Source organism: Leptidea sinapis, chromosome 32 (assembly GCF_905404315.1).
Source record: "Leptidea sinapis chromosome 32, ilLepSina1.1, whole genome shotgun sequence".
Lineage (NCBI taxonomy): Eukaryota > Metazoa > Arthropoda > Insecta > Lepidoptera > Pieridae > Leptidea > Leptidea sinapis.
In genome coordinates, this window is record NC_066296.1 from 4,857,592 (window position 1) to 4,884,970 (window position 27,379).

The 27,379-nt window shown below is 34.6% G+C and overlaps 1 protein-coding gene and 1 non-coding gene across 2 annotated transcripts in view; one reads left to right on the forward strand and one right to left on the reverse strand.

Annotated features, from left to right (window-relative positions):
- The window catches only part of LOC126974317 (potassium channel subfamily K member 9-like), a 119,565-nt gene that overhangs the window by 30,142 nt on the left and 62,044 nt on the right, over positions 1 to 27,379 (forward strand). The window contains exon 5 of the mRNA XM_050821776.1: positions 19,406 to 19,532. Coding sequence (XP_050677733.1) covers positions 19,406 to 19,532 — 127 coding nt within the window. The remainder of the gene's footprint in view (positions 1 to 19,405; positions 19,533 to 27,379) is intronic.
- Trnag-gcc (transfer RNA glycine (anticodon GCC)) lies at positions 17,964 to 18,034 on the reverse strand. The gene has a single exon. It is a non-coding gene; the product is annotated as a tRNA-Gly (tRNA).

Sequence of the window (27,379 nt, forward strand, 5' to 3'; positions counted from 1 at the left end):
ACAAATTATTTCTTATTTACTGTCTTTGAAATACTTACTTACTTACTTACTTACTTATACTGTTCGCCTATTCAATGTGTAATAAAATAATTATATTATTACAAGTAACTATGATTTATCGAAGACCGGAAAGATTAGAAAAAAGCTTATTTATATTTTTTATTTGGATTACTTTTAATCATAATAAATTGCAGTTACAACATTTAGCTTTTATTATCAAAAATAATATAGGAGCAACTTAATAAAGTACCAATAAATATTAGTAGTTGACTCTTACGCTATGATGTTTTGGGATGATTGCACTAATCCTCTAACAACAATAATTGTTAGGATTTAGGTAATATTATGACGTCACCCGCTAGAAACAAGGGAACTGACGGATTCTTCAGAGTACTCATCGAGAAATCATTAGATACTGAAAATATTAATTATTACAAGATTTAGTCTTTATGTAAACGGGCATTAGATTGCTTCTTGTAATTTTTCTTCAGATGCCTCAAGGCTAAAACACAATAGTAGATTGTTCACCGAGGGTCGAAAGAATCAATTCCCGTTCCAATTCCTCACTGCGCACGGGCGGCTATAGTCCGAGTAGGATTGATTTTTTTACCCGTATTAAACACTCTACTTTTCATTTCGAATATGAGGAAAATAAAACTATTTGTTTATCTAAACTATTCATAGATAATATGTAATAATATTCGTAGTACCTATTTAAAATTAATTGTCAAATTAGGACAATTTATGTCCACTTTTTGAATTTTAAATATGGAACTCACCGCGTAATTTTTGCGGCTTATTCCGCTCAAAGATGTTTGCGCTAAGTTCACACTGGCTGTTTAGAAAGTCACATGGCCACAGCATTTTTTTTATTAGATTTTCTTTTAAATAAATCTCTTCACACCTGACAGCAGTTCTATTTTTAAAGTTCATTCCAGCCCTTAGGTGGGAAGTAATTTGTATGAGGTTTTCCCTCATTTCACCCAATAATCAGATCAAAACAACAATACTTTCCGAGTATGAGAAATTAAAAGATATTATATTTCTTCCGCCGCGACCACGACTCATGCAATTGGTTCGAAATATCGGCATCAAATCAAATCAAATCAAAATCAGTTTATTCACGTAGGTCACGGTAATGACACTTATGAATGTCAAAAAAAAATATCTTATTGAATCTACCGCTACTTCGTAAAGGGTTGAGCTAATGAGAAGAAGCAGAAAGAAACTCATTGCCACTCTTTTATATCAAGATTTACATTTAAGTACATCGATTTACAAATCATTTCAAATTACAATATAATATGTAAAATGTAAAATGATGCAACAAACACACTCAAACGTCAAGTAGTCAATGTCTTACACGAGTAAGTCAAAAAAGTAAATGTAAATTAATACAAAAGTTATTGAGTACAGTAGCTGCATCATCCACATACACCATAAATAAATAAATAATCGTGAGTACCCGTCATAATATTTACAATGTTAATGCGATGATAAAAGTTTAAAAAAATACATATTATTTTTTGTTTTAAAAGCATTTTAGAATTTAGAAAGAACCCGTGGTAGGCTTCTTTGCACAGGATGCCGGCTAGATTATGGGTACCACAACGGCGCCTATTTCTGCCGTGATGCAGTGTAAACATTATTTTGTTTCAGTCTGAAGGGCTCTGTAGCTAATGAAATTACTGGGCAAATGAGACTTAACATCTTATGTCTCAAGAAGACGAGCGCAATTGTAGTGTAGTTGAGAATTTTTCGGTTTCTCAAGAATCCTGAGCGGCACTACATTGTTATGAGCACGGCGTGTCAATTACCATCAGTTGAACATCACTCTTTCCATCACTCCTGTTATTGCAATAGCTGCAAGAGAGTATGGGCCCAGGTGAACACTTAATATCAGGGAATACACCTTCATTTGTCATCCTCATAAGAACATATTATGTCAGAAGCTCACCGTAAACTCTTTTTAATCGTAAAGCATTTTTCCATCTTTAGACAACGCACTAGATATTTGTTTTTAGAATTATTGTTGAACGATACTTCTATCGTTAATTATGGCAAAAAAAATATTATATCGCTTGAATTATGTCAGCGTCAAATATTTAAAATAATAATATAATATTGACACACTTTTACACAAATTATCTTGCCCCAAACTAGGCATAGCCTGTACTATGGGTACAAGACAACGATATATTTAATACAATATACTTACTTAAACATACATAATACATAAATATAAATAAACATCCATGACTCGGAAACAAACATCTATATTCACCATAATATAAATTATTGTGGGGGCTGGATGATCTTGTTACCGGGAGGTCTGCTTGATGTGTTTTTTTATTATTATTATTTCCTTTAAAGTTAAAGTTATTATATATTTTATTTTATGAAATGCTCACATAATGCCTCTATTTATTTACGGTATGTGTGGATTGATGCATCTACTATACTCAATAACTCTTGTGTTTATAAGTATTAATTTACTTTTTTTTCGTCTTTTTGACTTACTCATGTAAGCCTTTTAGTTTTTGACTTTTGAGTATTTTTGTTGCGTCACTTTGCATATATTGTAATTGAAATGATTTGTAAAACAACTTAAATGAAAATCTTGACTTAAAAGAGTGGCAATGAGTTTCTTGCTACTTCTTCTCATTAGCTCAACCCTTTACGAAGTAGCGGTAAATTCAATAAGAAACAATATTTATATATTTTTTTTTGACATTCATAAGTGTCATTTTTGTGACCTACATGAATAAAGTGTTTTTGAATTTGAATTTCCGGGATTCGAACCCGGGACCTCTCTAGCTTAGTAGTCCGGGTACCTAACCATTCGGCTATATGGGTCGTCAATATATAAATTTATTTATTGTTAATTAAAAAGAAAATAATTGTAATGAATAAAGTACCTATGTACAAAAAGGATTTAGCATCTGGAGCCGATCAAGGAGTACCTGTATTTCGTCAAAAAAATGCAATACCCGGTTATTTATATAGACTAGGAAACCACATTAAAACATTACGTGAAAAAGGTACTAAAGCTTTGGTACCTGCAAATATTCACTAGAAAATATAATTGTACTTATATTATAAACGAACCGATCGAGTTACTCAGCCCGATATGAAAGTAATGCGCACAGATCACCTGTATACAATCAAGGTCCGGAGTCAACCATATACGGCCGAGAAAACAGTACCTGCACTAATTGTGGTGGAGGTGACACACCTCAACATTATAGTTGGGAATGTGATCACCTCGGACTAATAAAGTTAGTGAGAAAGAAAAATACAAATATGAATAAACATTTAACCAGTGTGGTGTACCTCAAGGAAGTGTCCTGGGGCCTATTCTATTTTTATTTTATATAAATGACATTATAGACGTTACAAATAATAAAATATTTCTATACGCGGACGATATTTCGATAATTTTTTAATCTGATATTAAAAACTTTATATTATGAAATTTAACAATGAGATTATAAATAAAATTGACAAAATGATTAAATGGCTTGGTGTGAACAATCTTAAAATAAATCTAACTAAATCGAACTACATGACATTTTCAAATGTTCTACGTAATAATTTAAAAATAGAATATAATGACGTCATTATGGATGAAAAAAAGGAAACTTCATTTTTAGGTATTATTTTAGACAATGAACTTAAATGGTTTCATCACACATAAATAAGGTCTGTGGTAGAGTAAATAAATTTGTTTATGCACTGAGGCGCCTACGAAAGATTACAGATTTAGGTACCACACTGTCAGCTTACCATGCTCATATTGTATCTATCTTGAGATACGGTCATATAATTTGGAGTAATGGCGTAAACATCCAAAAAGCATTTATTACACAAAACAAATGTATCCGTGTGATTTGTAGGGTAGGTCCGTACGAATCGTGTAGACCGCTGTTTATTAAACTAAAATTGTTAACCATGCCATGCCTATACATTGACGAAATAAGCATTTTTGTAAAGAGATATAAATATCTTTTCACCACTGCCAAGGAAATGTATGACCGCAACCAACGATATCCAAATAGACTTGTTTACAAAAAAGCACCCAGGCCTACTTTGTTTACTAAAAATTGTCATGCCATGTGTATTCAAATATTTAATAAACTTCTCGATGCTATTAAAATGTTGAATATCGGTCCTTTTAAAACTCAATTATATCAATGGCTAATTAGTTACAATTTTTATGCTGTATCCGACTTTTTAAATTTGTGATTTTCTTTTTTTATAATCTTGTGTTTAACTTTGACTACATAATATGTATATGACATGTATATTTTGTGTAGATGCTAATATAATGTAGCAATGAAATATTATGTGCTGTAATCTTAGAATTTTATTATTATAAAATGACATGGAGGTAATGTAATTTGCATGCCCCTTTTGGCTAATGTGTTGATTCGTATAGAATTATTTGATTATTGTATACACACATTATGCAAATAAAGAATTATTATTTTATTTGGCATTGCGGCCATGTTTGAAATTGGCGGCAAGGATCAGGTCAAACAGCATTTTGAATCTGCATTCGCCTCTGTTAAATACGTTGGATGACACACCATGTAGGTCTCAATACAAATTCAAATCAATCACATGGTGCTGAATCTGCCAATGAATGCTACTTACGTTGGTCTCAGTCAAATAGTTCAGAGATTAGGACAATATTTCTATGAGTTCTACGTTTTGTTAGAAATGCAATTTTCGTAATGGTTTGGATTTATAAAACTTTTATTTTCCAGTGTAGGAAAAACATGGCCTCCAGGATTTCACTTATTTGTTCATTTGAGCAGGGATCAGATTTCGAATGTTGGAGGTTTTGTAGTAATTGACCTATCCAGGTTATAACTACCAGAGAGGACGAAATCTTAAAATCCATCGGGAAAGCTGGCATAACGTGGCTCGTTGCAGATGCCTAAGCATGTTTACTACGAAGACGTGTAGCGAAGAACGCCAACGCCGGGGAAACCCTAAGGTCTACGGAACTGTTGCGATTGCGGAGCGGTTCTTCTTGACCCACTTGGTGTTGAGAAAAACCCTCATTATTATTACTGCGATGCAATTATATTTCACGCCTGCTTGATAATAATTTATAATATGTATAAAGCAATTACGAATACACGAATACTTAATAATATTTTGATTATTTGTTCGATGAATATACAAGATGGTAGATCTCATAACCTAGTTCAAATTATGTTGATATTTAAGCTGATGATTTAAGAGTTGTTGGTAATAATATGTAGGAGATGAGTGTACCTACGCAATAGCGTAATATCCATGTATACAAATAGTTATGCTAAGTATAATTTAAAACGGGAAAAAAATATAAAAGTAAGCGGAAAAATTGTATATTATTTTTTATATTATTTATAACACACTATGTTAAGTTTCATATTTAATTATAAATTAATGAAGATTTTTTCCTTTTATACGAAATAATTCTCTCAATTTTTTTCTTTACCTAATTTGTTTTACCTTTAAATAATAAAAATTATAGATTAATAATGAAAAATAAAATTTAATGAATAAACACTTTTGTCTCAAGTCACGAATATAACACAATACTTAATACCTAGGTAACACTGAAAATGTATAGAAAATGAAAAACGGCTTAATGTAGAAAGTTGCCAATACTTTTAGTGTTTTTCGAAGTAAACTTCGCCCTTCTCAACACATCATCACATTCGATGTAACAACCGAGAAAAGCAGTGGGTTCTTCTTATTATTCCTGAGGCTAGGGTTACTATGGATGCGAGTTCTGACGAAAAATTGTTCTGACGAGTTCTGACGGATTCGTCAGAAGAAACTAACGCCTGGTATCCAATGACAGTGTTTACACTGTCAACGACGAACGCGTCAGAACATGTACGACGTCGTCAGAACCACTCGAGCGTTCAAACGAGTTTGAATTTTTCGCACGACCTGCGTCTGCGAATTTCGAGTGATTTGGTTTCCACCATAGATAACGATAAATTGATCAGTGTCGTGTATGAGAGACAAAAATTATCACAACAGAGATATTTCTCGGCAAAAGTGGGAGATCGTTGCTACAGAACTCAGCAGTAGGTAAATTTTCTTTATTTTGATGTGGGGTTTACGTTAATTAGGTACATGAGCAATTAGAATTGATGTTTACATTTTATCTATCAAGATCATGACTTGTAGAGCTATAGATTATTACAGTAGGTTGTATTGAAACGGAATTTAGCGTTAGGGGTCACTACGCTTTCACCGCATCAGGGCTCGTAAAGCGAATACCTCGAATTTTATATTTAGTTCTTAGGAATAAATAAAAGTCGCAGGGCGCCAGGTCAGGACTGTATGGCGGATGACTCTTTATCTCGACACCTGCCATAGTCAAATATATAACAGTCCGTTTTGCGAAGTGCGCTGAAGCATTGTCGTGGTGAAGGATGTTCCTGCGTCGAGGGCGCTGCTGTCGATTTTTTTCCAAGACAATAGGCAAACAGCGATTGACATACCAGTCTGAAGTAACTGTCCTTCCATCTTCTAGCACAACTGTCGCAAATGACCTTTCCGACCAAAGAATGAGGCAATCATCTTTTTTCCTTGACTTCTTCCTTTCTTTACCTTAGTTGGCCGATCCTCGAAAGGAAACACCCACTGAGCTGATTGTCTTTTCGTTTCGGGTTCATAGCAATATATCCAGCTTTCATCACCTGTAACGATGTCAATACAGCATTTGAGGTACCGCCGTTGAACTTATCTAACATTTGGCGACACCAGTCCATGCGAAGGTGTTTCTGGTCGGTTAAAGTATGCGCAATCCATCTGGTATAAAGCTTCCTGACGCCTAAATGTACGTGTAATATTTTATGAACTTGACTCATAATAATGCCTAGGCTTGCCCATATCTACTGATAGGTCACTCTCTATATTCCTTTATCATGCGTCGCACAGCACTGATGTTATCTTCAGTAGTCGCTGTTAAAGGACGTCCCTCACGCGGATCATCATTGAGATTGCTACGTCCACGCTTAAACTCGTTAAACCAATTGTAAATAGTGGCATGAGATGGGGCTTCATTAAAAAATGCTAATCGCAGCCTATCATAGCTTTGTTGTTGAGTAAGCACACAACGAAAGTCATAATAAATCATTGACCGAAAATTTTCTCGCGTTAGGTTTATTTTCACATGTAACAAGAGTTTTAGAGTTGCCGCCAATTCACAAAAACAAATGAATGCAATATACCACATTAGGTTACCAAAGAGTTCTAAATTTGAAAATTCTAAAAAAGTTTTCATTAGCAAAGTTTCTAACTGGCCAGTTCCAAATATTTTCAGTGTTACCCACGTATAATCTAAATCTAAACACTAGAAATAACTACAAGCACTATAAGTAACCCCTACTAGGCTCTGTAAAATAAACAATTCTTTTGCATGCAATGGTATTAAATTTGACAATAAATTACCAAAAAGTGTATCTGAATTATCAATAAATAAATTTAAATCTTTTATTAAACGCAGACTTATGTCGAAGGATTTTATTACAGTACTAGCTGACCCGGCAAACGTTGTTTTGCCATATAAAGTATAATTGAGTTTTATAAGTAATAAAATATTGCCTATATTATAGCCTGTACATCATTTTGTTCTATTGTCAATAATTTATGCAGCGCACGCAAAAATAGGTTTTCGATTTTACACCTTGTGTTACGAAATAGCAATTTTATTACGGATCCCTAATTTTGAATAAAAAAAACATAGCCTATAGCCTTCCTCGATAAATGGACTACCCAACACTGAAAGAATCATTCAAATCGGACCAGTAGTACCAAAGATTAGCGCGTTCAAACAAACAAACAAACACTGCAGCTTTATAATATTAGTATAGATTAATTATTACGTAAACGACATTACAATATGGAATTGAATAGTATTATAGTTTTTTTTATGGATTTTATGGTTCAGCCTTGTATTGTTTTACTGGATTGCATTATTGTAAAAAATACTCGTACGAGTATGTACCTACATATAATATGTTAAAGTTTTTCTGTAATTAACATGTATTTGAATCGTATTTTTAGTGATTGAAGTTGACGAGCAATCTTTTGTTTTTATGCCAATAAAATATTTTTGACTTTGGCTTTAATCAAATCCACATCAAATAACAATGGCGAAATAATTTTTGAGTTAACTATTTAGCGTATTAAAACGTCACTATTACGAATTACAAATTATAAATTCATAAGATTTTTCAGACTTCTATTTAATCCTGATTAAGTCAGGGAAAAAAATCAATTAAAAAAAGGATCTCAAATGTCTTTTTGTTAAGAAGCAGCCATTTGACCACAGAAAACTATTACTCTAATGAGTATTTGACTGTAATTGAAATATCAGCATTTATTTATTTTGGCTTCGACTTATGTCTTTAGACCAACTAGAGTTATTATATCTATCCTGTTACTGACTTAAAATTACTTTGTCTGTCTTGCATACTAATGCTTTGATTTCCTATATGATAAGCCTTCAAAAATACAATAAAAATGGCACAAACGCATATAAACTACCACTTACTATGCTGCAGACCACCAACAAAAATAATATAACTTCTTAATGTCTTGTCATCGTCATGTCATTCGTGTTTGTTAGTTCATAGTTGGCGCGCGTTCTTTTGTGAATTTACTGGTTATTTTTTGTGTTAATTTTTTGACATGATGTCATTATCAATAATTTATTTTGTCATGAGAGCTCTAAGGTTGTATTTTAGAAATGGTGACGCTTTTATATTAGATAGGGGATTCAGAGATAGTATCAGTTTATTAGAAAACTATGGCTATATAGCATAAATGCCAGAATCACTGTTATAAGGTGAACACCAGTTAACAACAGCTCAAGCCAATCAAAGTCGTTGTGTTACCATTTGCAGATGGGTGGTGGAAGTGGTCAATGGATATTTCAAAAGAGACTACAAAATAGTACGACAAGAATATTTCAATAGATCATTCCTCACATGATTTATTAAATAGGTTTGGTGTTCTAAATCACCTGGTGGCTTCTATAAACTCTATTGATTATTATACATAATATAATTTTATATCATAAGATGCTTTTTGGTCAGTGATAACCTCAAATACTTCTGTAATATCACTTCGAATTTCCACAAATAAAACGAGGATGTCTTCGATAATAACAGATTTATTGGTGCATGTGTGCACGGTTCGACAATCAGTTGGCAACCAGCTTTATACATTTTAAGGCTTACTGGTTACGTTTGTTTTCTACAAACGTCAACTGTCATTCTTTTAATGTTTGATAAAAACAAAAACTTCTTAACAACAAAGAATAGACAAATATTATGTAACCGATCTAGATAAATTATAGTAATAAATTGTGTAGGTATACAATTGATTCTTACAATCGGTCATCCTATTACAGTGAGTCCTCGCACTTTCAGAGTTTCGTTCTTATACTTTCTACTTTGATTTGAAACTTAATATATATATAAATACTCGTATATGGTTTACAACATATTTTGATATTATTTTATTTGACAATTTACACTATATAACATAATAATTAAATATATTAACTTACATCAATTAATTTATTCAGTATCCTAATAGTTACAATCAAATGGTATAACACTTCATATTCATATCATTATCAATTCATTCACTTTCTACTTATTATTCTATAGTTCTGATCTTCGAACATCTGTGCAATTAAGAGGCACTGTCCGCTCAGAACATATCTCAATCACGGTCACAATCCCTTATCGCAATCGCGCACAGTCTGTCGTGATCTGCAGTTATCTATGCGTGAAGCACTAACTGCTCACAACCTATGCTTTCAGTGATTACACATGTATAATGAAAACTATCGCTCTCTTTCATTTTTGTTTTTAATTTTTCGTTGGTAATAGCCGCAATAATCAGATTCTAGTATAGTCTGTCGCGATCTGTGATCATCTGTACGTTATGCACTGTTCACTCGTGACCCATACCATCATAAAATATACATGTATAATCTATCTCAATCTATTTATAAACTAATCAATAAATTTTAGTTGAGTTCTTAATTAGAATCACTGTTCGGTCTATGTACATCATCTTTATTTACATCATTATTTAGAGTATTATTACAATCATCCTCGTCACTGTCGTTTTCGCTATCTACTCCTTTAAAATTTAACCATGGGTGTATCTTATCGATTGAGACTACGTTTTCATATCTTTTCTTCCCTTTTTTAGTAAGAGGGGTGTCTTCTACTAAAAATCGATCATTGGGTAGAATTTTGATAATCCTATAGGGCCCATGGAATTTTTGTATTAATTTCTTGGATTTCCCTAATCTATCCTTATCGAACAACGTCCTTTCTATCCTAATAAGGTCACCTATGTTATATTTTGTAGGTAATTTTCTTCTTTTATCGAAACGATTTTTGGCTACGTTCTGTTCTTTCTCAATTTTATCCAAAGTCTTATATCTTAACTCTATCATATCATCTCCACTAACTCGCTCAACTGTCTCATTAATGACATCGCTTAATACGTTGAAATTGCTAAATTAAATAATAAACAAGAAGTAATACCTTATCGATCAGAACTTAGACTTAAAACAAAAGGTGTACCACAAGGAAGTATATTGGGTCCACTTCTATTCATAATCTACATAAACGACTTACCTAGCATTACTACTAATAACTGTACTCTTTTTGCTGATGACATCTCTATTGTAATTAAATGTAACAATGAATTGACATATGATACAGAAATTAATAAAACAATAAAGGACACAATTGAATGGCTTACTGAAAATAACCTGACTGTAAATATAAAAAAAACAATGTATATGCAGTATTATAATAAGAATGGGAAAGGAAAAGATATTAATGTTAATTATCATAATGAGAATATTAAAGAAGCACAACTTGTCAATTTTCTTGGTATTTCTTTAGACAGCAACTTGTCCTTCAAGTCACATGTTGACAAAATTAGCAAAAAAATTAACCAACATGTATTTGTCCTCAAACGCGTATCAAAAACAATAGGTGAAAAAACAGCGCTAATGGCATATCATGCATTCGTGGTTTCAGCTTTAAGATATGGATTGGTCATATGGGGCAACTCGGTGAGCATAGGGCATTTATTTATTGGACAGAAGAAGTGTATCAGGACGGTTTGTGGAGCCGGCCCCCTAGATTCTTGTCGACCGCTATTTAAAAAATTTGAAAATTCTATCGCTGCCATGCCTATACATTTATGAAATAAGCCTATTTGTTCAAAAACATATGTGTGATTTCTATACAAAAAAAAGCCAGAAGGTTTTAAATACAAGGTATCCAAATAAACTCATAATGCCCTTCTGTAGAACTGCATCTTTTAGTAGAAATTGTTTCAGCATGTCTGTGAAAATATATAATAAATTGCCCAATGAATTGAAAGATTTACCGTTCAAAGTTTTTAAAAGAAGACTGCATCAGTGGTTAACAAATAAGTGCTTCTATAGTTTAAATGAATTTTTCAATACAAAATGAATTAGTCTATTTGATAATAATATATGTAAATTAATATACTTTTATGACATTGAATTTGTTAATATTATACATAGGTACTAAATGAATTATTAAGTTATTTACGTCTCATATTATAATATTATATAAGTATTAAAATTTCATTTTATAAATATTATTGATATCATTGTGAAATCCGACATGTTTCAATATAACAGTACGATTAGTGTTTAGACAATTTTGTAACATATTTTGCATGTCAATTGACGAAACATATTGGATTATCCATTATATTGTTAACACCTTAAGTACAATGTTTCCTGCAAATAAATTTCATTTCATTTCATAATATATTTTCTGACGCGTTCGTTACTTTATAGCCGAATAACAATTCAGATGGGCTTTTACCGGTTGTTTTGTTAATCATAGTATTTAGCCCCAGTTGAACGTCGCCGACATATTCGTCCCAAGTGTTGTCATTTTTGCCGTGATATTTGGTACTTAGGGCATCCGATATCGTCCGATTGAACCTCTCCACCTGACCGTTCGCTCGCGGAGTCGCCACCGCATTTAAAATATGCTTTATACCCATGCTAGATGTAAAACTTTTGAATTTTGCGCTCGTAAAGCACGTTCCGCGGTCGGTAATTAGTCGCGAAGGTACCCCAAAATAACTAAAATGTTCTTTAAATATACGTATAGCCGTGGTTGTCTTTGTGTCTCTGACCGGTTTAATAGTTATAAACTTTGTAAAAGAGTCGATTACTACTAACAGGTATGTATTTCCTCTCCGCGAACGAACGAACGGGCCCAAGTAATCGGCATGCAGGGTATGGAAGGGGATATCAGGTTTGGGAATGGGATGCAGCATTCCCTCTTTAGTTCCACCGGGTGTCTTATGGTAAGCGCATTCTACACATGCGGCAACATATTTCTTAGTAAATCGACGCATTTTAGGAAACCAAAATGAACTTTTTAGTCTTTTTAATGTTTTCTCATAGCCGAAGTGACCAACATCATCGTGGTTCATTCGTAGCAGTTGCCACCTAACGGACTTTGGAACTAGCCACTTAACACCATTGTCCACTATTTTGTATACGTGATCGCCTTTTAATTGGTAATTTTTGTGGACGTCCGCAATAAACTGTGTTTCTTTATTTGATAAAATTTCTTTAATTCTCATAACGTCTTCATCAGCACTTTGCACTGTCGCGATCCAATCTTTTTCTTCGATAGCAAGCACATCAATGACATGAGGTCTAGCAGTAACTTCAGGCTCAGTTACCGGAGCGCGACTGAGGGCGTCCACGTGCGTCATTTTTATACCGGATCTATACTCGATTTCACAATCAAATTCCTGGAGTTGAATCCACCAACGCCCTATTCTCGGTACTAAGTCTCGTTTAGTCATAGCTGTCCGCAGCGCATTACAGTCAGTTATAATTTTAAATTTTAAACACAACAGATACACGCGAAATCTATTCAATGATGATACCACTTCTAAAGTGTCTAAATCATAGGAGTGCATTTTTTGTTCATCGCTAGTAGTTTTCCGACTATAATACGCCACGGGCCTTAAAAGCCCGTCACTACCACGCTGCATTAAAATGCCTGCAATGCCATATTTTGAGGCGTCGGTGTGCAACTCTGTCTCCAGTTTTCTTCTTAACCAAAAGAACTGGACTAGCATAAGCGGAATTGGATTCACATATGACATCCGCATTAAGCATCTCCTTAACCATTGATCGAACCAGTTCTCGCTCGGGATAGGATAATCTATATGGCCTATACACTACAGGGGTTGAATCGGTTAACACAATTTCCATTTTTTCTATATTGGTAAAGCCTATATCCTTTTAGTTGGTGGAAAAACATTCATTATACACCAGTAAAGTCTCCTTCAAACATTCAACTTTATCTTTAGATAGGTTATTACCAACATTGAGTGAACTATTTAAGTCTGAGTTACTAAAATCCAACACGTTTACTCTTTTACAATCGTTTGTGCGCAAAGCTCGCGTTATCAACATGCCACTTTCTAGCCTTATGTGAGTCTTAGATAAACCACGAACTAATACGACTCCAGTCCCATTAGTCATAGTATATTCACCAGGCATCAAATAATATTCCTTTCCCGGATATCCGCGTAAGGACCCATGTATATAAAATGTACCGGAATAACGATCATTTTCACAAATAATTTTTATAACTATCATGTCATTTGGGGGGATCAAAATATCTTCAGATAGCCGTAAACATAATTTCTCAGGCGAGTTCCGTTCGAAGATTAATGCGTCGCTTGTTTTTGTTATTACGATTCCCGGTTGCTCAGTGAAGCTATGCCCAATTAACAGTGCGTGCTTGACAACTGTATCATCTACTACATAACTTTCGACTGTTTATGAAATACCGTGAATATCTATTTGCACAATAGCCTTACCTAATAGTACGACAACATGGTTTCCTATGCCGCGCATAACTGGTAAATGACCATTATTTGTCTACTGAGTCCCTAACGCTTCTGCTTCGCTATGACGTATAAGAGTACACTGACTACCTAAGGCCACATATCCTTTTAGAGGTTGGCCATTCAGTTTCAGGTCAACTAAATATTTGTCGTTACTTGTACTAATCGTATCTAATTTCATAACCGACTTTTCTTTGGAGGAATCTGACTTATTATTATCATTAGCTGGTAATTTCGGACAATTAGTTGATAAATGTCCTAATTTATTACAAATATTACATTTGAGTATTTTCTTAGTACATCTGAAACTATAATGGCTAGTTTCATTACAGTTGTAACAAACTACGGGTCCTGTATTTTCGCGCGGACGGCTAACTTTCGAATTTGTCGTTTGATTCAAATTAACATTTGTAGCGGTAGGTTTCTTGTCATTAGAGGTCTTTAACCTGATTTCCGAATCTCGTGGTTGTTGTTTGATCGATTGAAAATATTCCAATACTTGTTGTGGCTCTTTACATTTCGGAGCTTTAGCTCCTAACCTCAATGATCGATCTTCTATGCCGTGTAGTAAGTAGTCCACTGCACGTTTTCCTTTTATCTCGCAACGGTTCAAAAGGTTTATTTTATCATAATAATATAGTTCCAAAAAATCATTATATTTAGCTTTTCGGGATAACATCTCAGTCAACAATTCAGCGTAATCATCACTATGCAGAAAGATTCTAACAGTTTAACTTTCCACTCAGGCCATGAAAACGACATTGACGGCAGTGTTTGATACCATGATTTTGCTACGCCACTCAGTTTAGGAAGTGCATAGTGAATTATCTGATCTTCACCCCACTTATATAATCGTGCACATTCCTCCACTTTGCTAAGCCAAGAATTAATAGTTTGGCCTTTGATCATGGGATTAAACTCTGGAATAACATTTCCTAACATGGGGAATTTATTTCCTTCCGGACGGTTATTAGAAATAGATTCAATCAATTTTGCCAATAATAACTGCGTAGTACTATCATTAAAATCGGAACGACTCACGTGTGTACGTCTCGGTGAAATGCTTCTGGATCGACGTCTGCTCGCGCCGATACTTGGTGTACCATGGCCCCTCGATGACCTCGCACGTCGTCCTATTGAATCGCAAATTCGCAGAATATTCATCGCGTGAACTGCCACCATGTTCGTCATGCGGTCAACGGACTGTACGTGTCCGTTTCCATTTGTGACGAAGCTCGTCCGAACCTTGACTTCGACTGGAATGACGACGACGTTGTGTTCTTTTTACATGAACCTCTGATTTAGTTCTGCCACGCGTCGTACTTCGAGATCTGCGATCACGCCTCAGTCTCGTTGAATTTTCTTCTACGGCGTTGTTCACGAGTAGGTGCCATACGATCGGAATCACTATTCATACTTTCGCCACTAAAAGATCTTCAATTTAATATTTTATCACCACAAAATGGCTTTGGCGCGGAAATTACAAGTAGATTTTATTGATCCCACTTCTGAAATGTAATATCACTTCGAATTTCCACAAATAAAACGAGGATGTCTTCGATAATAACAGATTTATTGGTGCATGTGTGCACGGTTCGACAATCAGTTGGCAACCAGCTTTATACATTTTAAGGCTTACTGGTTACGTTTGTTTTCTACAAACGTCAACTGTCATTCTTTTAATGTTTGATAAAAACAAAAACTTCTTAACAACAAAGAATAGACAAATATTATGTAACCGATCTAGATAAATTATACAAATTATAGTAATAAATTGTGTAGGTATACAATTGATTCTTACACTTCAAACTGAAATATATTTATTTCTAGACTTGCTACAGTCTTATTCTTAGCGTCAATCAACTCAGCAATATAAGCGCTATATTATTACACATTTTTCATACTAATACGCTTAAGAAGCAGTTAACAAAAATTTTGTATGGAGGTTCGCTATTGTTCTTTCGGGTTTAAAAACAATATTAGGGATTGCGTTTCTGAATTTTTTATTTTTATTGGTCTTGTTTTTTATATATTGTTATAAAACATATTAAAAATTAGAATATGATATGTTACCTTTATGTCAATATTAGCAACATAAATAAACTTCTAATACTTATGTCGGGTGTGCGGCCGGAGTAATTAGTCATCCTATCAGCTGGTCACATTTAAAAGACACTAATTAAAATATACCAATACCATAAATTATAATGTACAGTACGAACAATGATGTTATAATACATTCATTATTTTATTTCATTATTTATTTATACTATTAATCATTTACAGAAAGAATCTTAAAAGCTAACATAGTCCCGCAAAACTATTTGGACAGTTTGTCTGCAGGATCAAGTCTCTTGTTATACATTATTCGTTACAGCCTGTGTTGACTTTTGATTGATTATCTCTCCGATAATTTTTAGTGTTAATTTTATGTAAGGCGTTATATTTTTGAAAATGTTATTATTTCCCCACCTGAAATTTCGATTTCCTTGTTATTTTATTTTATGGTTTATGGTTTAAGAATCTTTATTTCTCAAAATAATTAACAATTCACTTACTGAGAAAACTTAAATTATCTTAAAAGTAAAAAATAAGTAATTTACGTACAAAGCAAACGAGTATGAAAAGTAACAAAAGAAAGGTTCACTAATATCTAATAGTTTTTTTTTTATGGAATAGGAGGACAAACGAGCGTACGGGTCACCTGTTGTTAAGTGATCAACGCCGCCCACAATGTCTTGGAACACCAGAGGAATCACAGGAGCGTTGCCGGCCTTTAAGGAAGGTGTACGCGCTTTTTTTGAAGCTTGAAGGTACCCATGTCGTATCGTCCCGGAAACACCGCACAAGGAAGCTCATTCCACAGCTTTGTAGTACGTGGAAGAAAGCTCCTTGAAAACTGCACTGTGGAGGACCGCCACACATCCAGATGGTGAGGATGATATCCTAACTTGTGGCGTGTCGTGCGAAAGTGGAATTCGGCGGCAGGAATCAGGTTAAACAGCTCCTCGGAACACTCCCCGTGATAAATGCGGTAGAAGACACACAATGAAGCGTCGTCTCTACGCAACGCCAAGTGATCCAGCCGTTCACAGAGCCGTTCCCCGACAATTCGAGCTGCTCTGCGTTGCACGCGGTCAAATGGATCGAGCTGATACTGGGGTGCGCCAGACCAGAGATGACAGCAATACTCCATGTGTGGCCGGACCTGCGCTCTGTAGAGCGCTAGTATGAGGGCCGGCTTGAAGTATTGCCGTGCTCTATTAATGGCGCCCAGTTTTTTTAAAGTCAGTACAACAAAATATAACAACACACTAATAATATGAGAATCGGTGAGTATTCACAATAATTACAATTCGTCACAAACCACTAGAACAATAAATGAAATATGGCAGCACGAACAACGTGAACAGAACCGGATTTTATTTTAAAGATCTAATTTTTTTTAGATAAGTTTAAAGTTATTTTTTTCTTTTCTTTTTTCATTAATTATAATTTGGATTCTGTTTATATAACGAGAATGTAAATGGCAATTCTGCTTATATTTATAAACAATATTAATATTTGAATAAAACAGTTATAGTGTCATTATATTAAGATAGATAGATAGACACGTATTGCATACCAAATAGACTGAAAATAAAATATATGCTTAATCATAGACATATTATGTACGTCTTATCGCAAGCACAGAGTTGGGATAACGTAAAATTATCTTATAGCCTTTTCTTCAAGACAACTCAAAAAGATACAAAAATACTGAATATTAAAAGTTATTTTGGTACGTAATTCAATATTTTAATTCATTTTTATTTAAATAATCGTTAGCTAATAAGGCGGTCAGGTAATGCACTTCTGATCGATTCAAAACACAATTTTAAATGTCTGTTTCTGTTTATATTGTGTATTTTCAATGTCAATAATTAATATGGTTAAAAAATACTTATTTACTTTTCAAAACACAAAAAAACAAAATAAAAAAAGTTATCTGCATCGGCCGGGAATCGAACCCGGGCCGCCCGCGTGGCAGGCGAGCATTCTACCACTGAACCACCGATGCTTGAATACTAAGTTGAAAATTAGAGTAATGTACTTGATTGTTTGCCTCAATTTTAATATAATCATCTTATGAATACAATATTATAATATTGACTCAGCAGTTTCTATTTTAAAAGTAAGTAATAATTATAATTATTGCAGATTGGTACCGAATATGGAAGTTATAATTTAACTATTCATCATTATTTGGGCCGTACATAGTAACTATGTTGTTTTAAAGTTGATTCATGTGTGATTTAAGTCTTTTATTATTGAAGTGAAACTTCTTTAGAATCGTTGTGATTTCAAAACGGATGCAACCAATAAAACGACAGGTAAGAGACACAAATACAAAAATGTGTAGGATGAAGCCGGCAAAGAATGAGACAAAAATATGCATACTATTGAAGTGAAAACTTCTTTATCATCGTTGTGATTTGAAAGTCTATGAAACGAAAAAACGACAGTAAAAAGAGCACTCACATCAATTCATAATATTTATAACATGGGAGATAATGAGATAGGAAGCATAATACAATGTTTTGGTACCAGGCGATCATAGTTAAACAAGAGATTGTCTTAAGTATGGCGCGAGTATACCTTAATACATTCTGACTCCAAGCGCACGACGTATTACTACATAGACACCAGGACAACATATTATTATATATATTAGTGGTGGTAGGAATGTCTTTCATAGCGGTGGAATCATGTGTCATCCTAGCAACACGTACCAGGAATTCATATGCAGTTTAGAGGTTCATGCACCATGCAGTTTTCACTTCTGACATGTGTACTTTGTACGCACGCAATGTTTTTTTTTGATAATAACTATAATTATTATATAATACATATATTATATTATAATCTAGCTACAAAAATCAGTGTATTCTATGCCTTTGATTTTAATGGTCTAATGAGGCATGGTTCACATTTTTTTATGGAAAAGGAGTGTCACCTGGTGTTAAGTGATCACCGCCGGCAATGTGGGCTCTTGCAACACCAGAGGAATCACAGGAGCGTTGACGGCCTTTAGGAAGGTGTACGTGCTTTTTTTGAAGATACCCATGTCGTATCGTCCCGAAAACACAAGGAAGTTCATTCCACAGCTTCGTAGTACGAGGAAGAAAGCTCTTTGAAAACCGCACTGTGGAGGACCGCCACACATCCAGATGGTGGGATGATATCGTAACTTGTGGCGTGTCGTGCAAAGGCGGAATTCGACACATACATACATACAACAACAACCATACAACAAACGAAACGGCAAATGAAAATAATAAGTTATGCTTACTACCCTTTTACACGCCACGCTACATATACTCTATCTCTTTCGCTCCATTCGTTACATGTGGACTGTAAGGAGAGTTGGATGACGGTATGTTTGCTGTAGGGTACGGGCACATTGCGCCCAAGACGCACTCGGGCAAGGTGGCTACCATCTTCTACGCGATCCTGGGCATCCCACTGATGCTGCTATGTCTCTCCAACATCGGCGACGTCATGGCCTCCTCATTCAGGTAACTCCCTCACGCACACTTAGTGTTAATATTGAGGGTATTTGTAAATTATTTAGTTAGAAATTTTGTTCATATAATGTTTATTAGCACCTAAATGTTTATGCTTTTGTTTTTTTCTACATAATTAATATTTTTATGTAGTTTTAAGTTTTTTCGATCGTTTTTATGTAGTTTTGTTTTTCATTTATAATTAATTAAGTATTACACTTCAAATTTTAATAATATAGTGTATTCCGTCGACCTTTTGTACACGAAAGAATTTTGATTTGTAATTTTTTTTGTAAGAAATTAAATAAATAAATAAACACACACACAAATACACATGCGCACACATACGCATGCTATGGTTACTATAACAACATTATAACCTCACACTGGCCATGTTTATCAACGTTTTCTTAGTGTAACTATTTAAAATATTATAATGCGCCAAGTGTGATTGTAGAAGGGGTTAGGTTGGTTGAAATTTAAACGCACATAATAAAACTGTTACATATGTATTTTAAAGTTTCCACTTAGAGTTACTATAATCACTTATTATTAAAAATTAAAAAACAATTAGGACATTGTACCCCTTACAATTCACATTAAGGCGACACTAAATGCCAGCAACCTTGAGCAAATGGGAGGAGCTTGTTTCATTCCCGAGTCCCGACAAGTGACAACTAGCAACCGCACAACGAACATTGCCGTGGCCCGTGGCACAACGAACCGACTCTCGTGATCTTGTAATATTACAATATTATTATATTATTCTTTGCCGCAACGTACGGTTTGAATTTTCGTAGAGTAACCATACGTTTCAAATAGTATTATAGACTGTTATACCTGATCGTAATCTCTATCCTGAATGCCTTACCGAAATTAGCGCACTGGCTTATATGTATAGGGCACGACCGCCTACCGTGATGATGCTACAACTTACACGAATCAAGTTAACTAAAGATCTCAATATTATATGCTTTTAGTAATTTCTAATCAGTGATAATTATATGAAATAAAATTAGTTAGTTAAATAAATGTAATAATTATTAATTGGGATATCTTATGGCAGTTCCTGACGTTGGTAGCGCTTGTTAGCTATTAAGGCTGGGGACCGAGCCAATGGCCTTGAAGAATCGAGCGGAGCTAGGTTATCTCTCTCGCACAATATCGCCATAGTTTTAATTCAGAATTAGAAGCTTTTAATTTATTACAAACATGTATTATGTTTTTACAAAACTATGTCATGTTAAATAGTATTGGTGTACAATTAATACAATTTTCATCTAGATTGAATGATTAGCATGGCTTCAACTGTAAAAGTATTTTAGTGATTTTATTTCGAACAAAAAATAGAAATTTAAAGAAAAAATGAAGTTTCTTCTTATATTGTGTAGATATATATATTTTTGCTAAAATATAAGCTTTGTATAAACCGTCAAGAAATGGTTTAAATTTTGCGCTATTTTGGCGATGCCTTGGGATAGATTATGCGGAGACTATATATTTAAATATTAGTTTCTCACTGTTTCTACCATTTTTTAAATTAGGATTTGGCGATATTTGGAAGGGCGAAATTATATTACCGATTTCGTCTCACAGTATATGTGAAAAGAAAAAACTTCATCAATCAAAATTGTAGTTACAGGTATACTACATAATGTTAATGTCAATCAAAGTCGCTATTAGCGCCTACAATATATTTAAAGCAAAAGTTTCTTCCCGCGTCACGTTCAACTGTTTACTGTAATGTAGTTTGTGATTAAGTGTTTGGTATGATGATTTTTTTATTTTGTTCGATATGAGGACAAAAAGGCGTGTGTGTGTACTTCGGTATACATGCAAGAACTTCCTTAAAAAAATCCTCATGCTATTTTACGTTTTATTTCAATGAAAATAAGGGACGAGACGAGCAGGACGTTCAGCTGATGGTAATCGATACGCCCTGTCCATTACAATGTACTGAGGATTCTTGAATACCCCGAAAATTCTAAGCGGCATTACAGTGGCGCTTGTCACCTTGAGACTTAAGATGTTAAGCCTCATTTGCCCAGTAATTTCACTACCTACGGCGCCCTTCAGACCGAAACAGTAATGTTTACACATTATTACTTTACGGCGGAAATAGGCGCCGTTGTGGTACCCATAAACTAGCCGGCATCCTGTGCAAAGGAGCCTCCCACTGGTTGTAGAAAGAACAATTATTATTGTAATATAGAAAGTAATGTAATGATTGGGAGAAGAGGTAATTTAAATAAAAAAAAATTACAAAAACTGTACAGTGACTTAAATACCTTAAAAATAGAAAATCTTATAATATTCACATTTCCATACATGCCTGATTTGCCACAGGAAAACAAAATAAGATATAATTTGAACAATATGTTAACCCTATTGTCTAATTCTAATTATTTGACATGTAATGATAATAAATTATCTAGTAAAATACAGATAATAGACATAAATAATATAATTAATTATAAAAAATGTAATATATTGACATCTGATAGGTTACACCTATCTAATTACTATAAAAGACAGATAGCAAAATCGCTATCATATTATTTATTTTATAACACGGCCAACTATTTGGCAATCCCGTCTCCTGCTTCTTTTGAGCAGGTTAGTTGTAAGTTGATAAGCACTGCTTCTATTGAGCAGTGTGATAGCTTTTTGGACTCCGCTTCTATTGAGCGGAGTAATGTTTTGGTAACCACTGCTTCTATTGAGCAGAGTATTAATTTAATAACCACTGCTTCTATTGAGCAGTGTACTAATTTTAGTAAAGATTTGGAATATTTTCCAAAAAATTAAACAATAAGACAATAGGGGACTCCTCTAGCAGTGTAAAATCAAGTAATTTAACATGTACTAGAATAAGTAATTATTGTAAAATTGCAAACCTGATGCACCAAAACATGCAAGGATTATTTGTTAAAGAACTTGAACTGGAGTTATTTATGGATCATAAAGATGTTAGTATGTGAGATTTTATGTTTAATAGAGCACTGGCTAAGAAAATATGAGCTCATCTTTAACTTCAGTGGTCATCAGGTGGCAAGTGCGTTTTGCAGAGAAAAGGCTACATGTGGCGGTTCTCTTATACTTGTAAGTAAATTATTGAAATTCAAAGAACGTGAAGATATCGTAGGCCTCTTTGTTGAACGTACCATTGAAATAGCCTGTGCAGAGCTCGATCGCGCCATTGTTGTTAGTATATACAGACCCCCAGATGCAGTATATGAATTATTTGAAAGTGCATTGGAGGAGTTTATTAAAATTATGGAAGTCGAAGAAGTATATGATGATATGTGGTGATTTTAATTTTAATTTATTCGAAAAATCCACCACCAGTATTAGATTCATATCTTTGTTCAAATCATATGATTTAACCAATATTTTCTTAGAGCCTACTAGAGTAACCGGCACCTCCAAAAGCTGTATTGATAACATATTTTCAAATTATAAACCCATTTCTCAGGCAATAATAAACCAACTGAGTACAGACCACTTTGGCCAGTTAGCCTCTTTTAATATTGAGGTCAATAAATATTCTAAGATTAAAAAGTTTACGTTTGTTCCTGTGAATAATAGGCGGATGGAGAAATATAGAGGTAATGTGTCAGTTAAACTCTCAAATTTGGATTTATTGAAACATAATATTAATCCTAATTAAATGTGTGATATGTTATTTAAAATAATTAAAACAGAGTATGCTTCTATATTTACTTCAAAGACAGTCAAATCAGGTGGTCTCTTGTCATTTAATGATTGGGCAACAGCTGGCATTCATAGGGGCAGACAAAGGCTATATGAACTATATAGTGAGAGATCATTATATAATCATGATGCATCTTTTCTCGAGTATTTTAAAAAATACTTTAAATTATTTAAAAGTGTTTGATCTATTGCAAAGTCTATGCATATCAGACAGATAATTAAAAATGCACCGAATAAAAAAACAGATGACTTGGAATGTGATTAACTGGGAATCTGGAAGAGTGAAAGACCGCTACATTGAATACAATCTATCAATAAACAATACTATAATTCAATCTCAGCAGGAAGTTGCATCTGCATTTGAGAATTTTTTTTCTGACATTCCAGTTTCTATCACAAGTACTCTTGTCACCTCCACCAGTGTTCCTGAGTCACTTCTTCTGGAAAATGTTAAAGAATGCCAACAAACTTTCAATTTTAGTTTTGTTAGCCCTGGAGAAATAATTAAAACTTTTAAGTCTCTCGACATGAAAAAAAACTGCTGATATATGGGGCATTTCTGTTAAAATAATAAGTTCAATAATTGATGTCATAGCACCATATCTTGCAATAGTATTTAATAATTGTATTAATCGTGGCGTGCTTCCTGACCTTCTGAAACATAGTAAAATTACACCAATATTTAAGTCGGGATGCTCTTCTGACCCGAACAACTATCGTCCAGTGTAGGTTTTGCCGACCCTTTGTAAAATTTTTGAAAAAATAATTTTAAGCCATATGCTTACTTACTTTAACTCTCATAAGTTACTTCATATGAAACAATTTGGCTTTACTAGGGGACGTGCAACAACGGATGCAGGTGTTGAGCTGATCAAGAATATTTTTGATGCCTGGGAGGAATCGCAGAATGCACTTGGCATCTTCTGTGATTTATCTAAGGCTTTTGATTGTGTTCAACATTCAACGCTGATCAGGAAACTATACCACTATGGCATAAAAGGAACTGCGCTCGATCTTCTGACTTCATATCTAAACAATAGAATTCAGAGGGTCGACGTGAATGGCAGGAGATCTCTTGGGACTCCTCTCAGTATGGGGGTACCATAAGGGTCTTTTCTTGGACCGTTCCTCTTCCTTATCTATATAAATGATCTTCCTAATCTTATAGAGAAAAAACATAAGGTAGTATTGTTTGCGGATGACACTTCACTGATTTTCAAAGTGAAAAGAAACCAAGCTACGTATGACGAAGTGAACGATATTGTATCTGACATCGTGTACTGGTTTAGCACTAATAACCTATTGTTAAATAGCAAGAAAACTAAATACATTAAATTTACCGTACCAAATGTCAAAAATGTAAATGCAAATGTTTTGTTAAACGGAGAGGTGATAGAACCGGTGGAATCTGCTATATTTCTTGGCATAACTCTAGATTCAAATTACAATGGGGCCCTCATATTGAAGGATTGGCGAACAGACTTAGTTCTGCAGCATACGCGGTTAAAAAGATTAGACAATTAACTGACATAGATACGGCTCGACTAGTATACTTTAGTTATTTCCATAGTATTATGTCCTATGGTATATTGCTATGGGGCAACATTTTTTTGATGAAAAAAAAAGCCCGCTGAGCTTGTTGCGCCCATTCTTCTCAGGCCTGAGGCATTCATTTTGGAATGAGTGGTAGTTTTTTTGACTTTCAATAAGTGTTTTCACATCCTATTTTGAATAAAAATATTTGTATATGAATTTGAATTATTAAATACAACCAATAAAAATATTTTTACATATACTGCATAATTTATTTAAATAACGTTTATAATATTGTGATTATTTTTATACAATTAGAGAGAAAAACTTTTTTTATATTTAGAAACTTATAACATACTGAAATGTGTTTAATTGTCCTCCTTGGTTGTGAGTGGTTGTGGTACAGTAGACATATGAGTTAAAAGAAGCTTGGTAGCTAAAGCACAAAGTATGATACAATTTGTCTAGTTGACCAGCTAACGTCAGGGCTTCGAATTTGGGTGTCAAAAGCGCACGCATCGTAAAGATTCACTCCGATCATTTTTGCTAACGTGCCATAAGAAGTATTAGGTACATCAAAAGATGAAAATTTTCACACTGACCTATTAATATTGTGAAATATGCAATACTAGCTGATGCCCGCGACTTCGTACGCGTAGATAAAAGGTATTAAATAATAATAAGCTAGTTTGGAATTGAAGATTATCTCCTCTCCTATTCCAGTTCCGGTTCCCGTGATCGCTCTGTTTCCAGCTCAGATAAGCGACAATTTTCGCATAGAAAGATTGCGTGTTCCAAGCAAATGTGACTTGAACACACAATACAAATATATTTTCATTTGCAATCCTTTTTTGGGACACAAATAACAACATCTTTTAAAATCAGCACAAAGTGTTTTTTGGGTGGAGGGCCGGATGGTTACCCGAGGTGAGTCTGATTCTTTTGCGAAGGCTCACAAGAAGACGTAAATTATCTTTTTTATCAGCTTGATATCTAAGCTTTTTAGTTTATCATTTGTATTCACCTTTTGGATAATATTTTACTCCTGGCCTGCTAGAGACAATATTTTCACTTCTAGTACGAATGCAGGCACTTAATTGATTACGATGTCTTTTTCTTTAGAAATCGATTTTGTGGCACTATATAATCTTGCCTTGACTTATTGAATAGATTTGCATCTAAAATTGGCGTGACACTCTCAAAGGTACTATCTGTGTTAGTTATTAAGAAATTGTATTTTTGCTCATGTTGGAGCAATCAATAAAAATATACATGGGTCCAAGTTAGAATTATTGATGGAGTGGTATTGTGCGCAGGTTCCTGTATTGGCGAGTATGCTGCTACGTGTGTACGCGACCACCACGCGAGCACCACTCCCATAGGACCAGGTCAGTTCAGCTTGTTTTTTTTTTAAATAAGCAGTAGCAAACAAGAGGCTCACATGATGGGGAGCGATGAGGCAACCGCCGGATAGAACTTTTGAACTATACTGCTCTCTCTCCCTGGGGTCGGTCCTTCATGTCTGAGGATCGTTGTCAGCATTAGGGTTGCATCAGGAGACCTATAAGCAAAATCGAAATACGAAGGTTCGGTTGACGAATCGTACATTTTCCTATTACGAAAGTGTTTCGGATCCGAAGATCGATACGAAGTTCGCGACTATACATTTTGTCTTTTGTTAATATTGTTCCAAATTCACTTGACATTCACTTGTTTGTTGATTGACATTATTAGGATCGTAACTATAACTTCACTTTGTATGGTTATGTCTATGGTTCCGAAACGAAATCCGTCCGCACTATTCGGATCCGAATATAATTCGGAATTCATCGTTTTTACGTTTCGGACCGAAACTTCGGCTTTCGATTTTGGTAATAGAGCTCCTGGAGCGGATGATCTGCATCCTTTCTGTACAGCGCATTTCTTACAACTTGTATTGCACTGCAGTTTGAACACCCCATTTTTTTTAAAAGGAGGCCAAATTATACGCGTATGCGTATGCATTACCTGATGTTAAGTCGTCACCACCGCCCACATTCTCTTGCCACACCAGAGGAATCACAGGAGCGTTGTCGGCTTTTAAGGAAGGTGTAAGCGCTTTTATTGAAGGTACCCATGTCCCGGAAACACCGCACAAAGAAGCTCATTTTACAGGATGTTCATTCTTCATGGGCAGCGGGGGCAGGGCCAGCTGGTTAAAGTTTCCAAGAGTAGCTGTCGACAACGACTAGAACTTGCGTGTTCCTGTCAGGTAACTGGAAAGCTGCTCCCCAATTTTAACGACGTGCTCCGACTTTGCACGGGGTATTTGCCACTTAAAAATCTGGAGGCACGGTTATATTTCTTCTCTAGAACTTTGCAGTTGCGCCCAGCGCCGTAACCCAAGTTCAATACGCCTGTTTTTTGCAGTCAGGTGCTGCTTTAACTGACTGACTTGAACCAGGGCTGAAATCTGTCACCGATTGGTACCACAGAGCTTGGTATAAAAATATCCATACATACATAACCGCCGTTGGGGCAGTAAGGTCCTCGAATGGCGACCACGTACCGGAAGACGTAGTGTTGGTAGGCCCCCCACAAGATGGACCGACGATTGGTCAAGATCGCTTTGG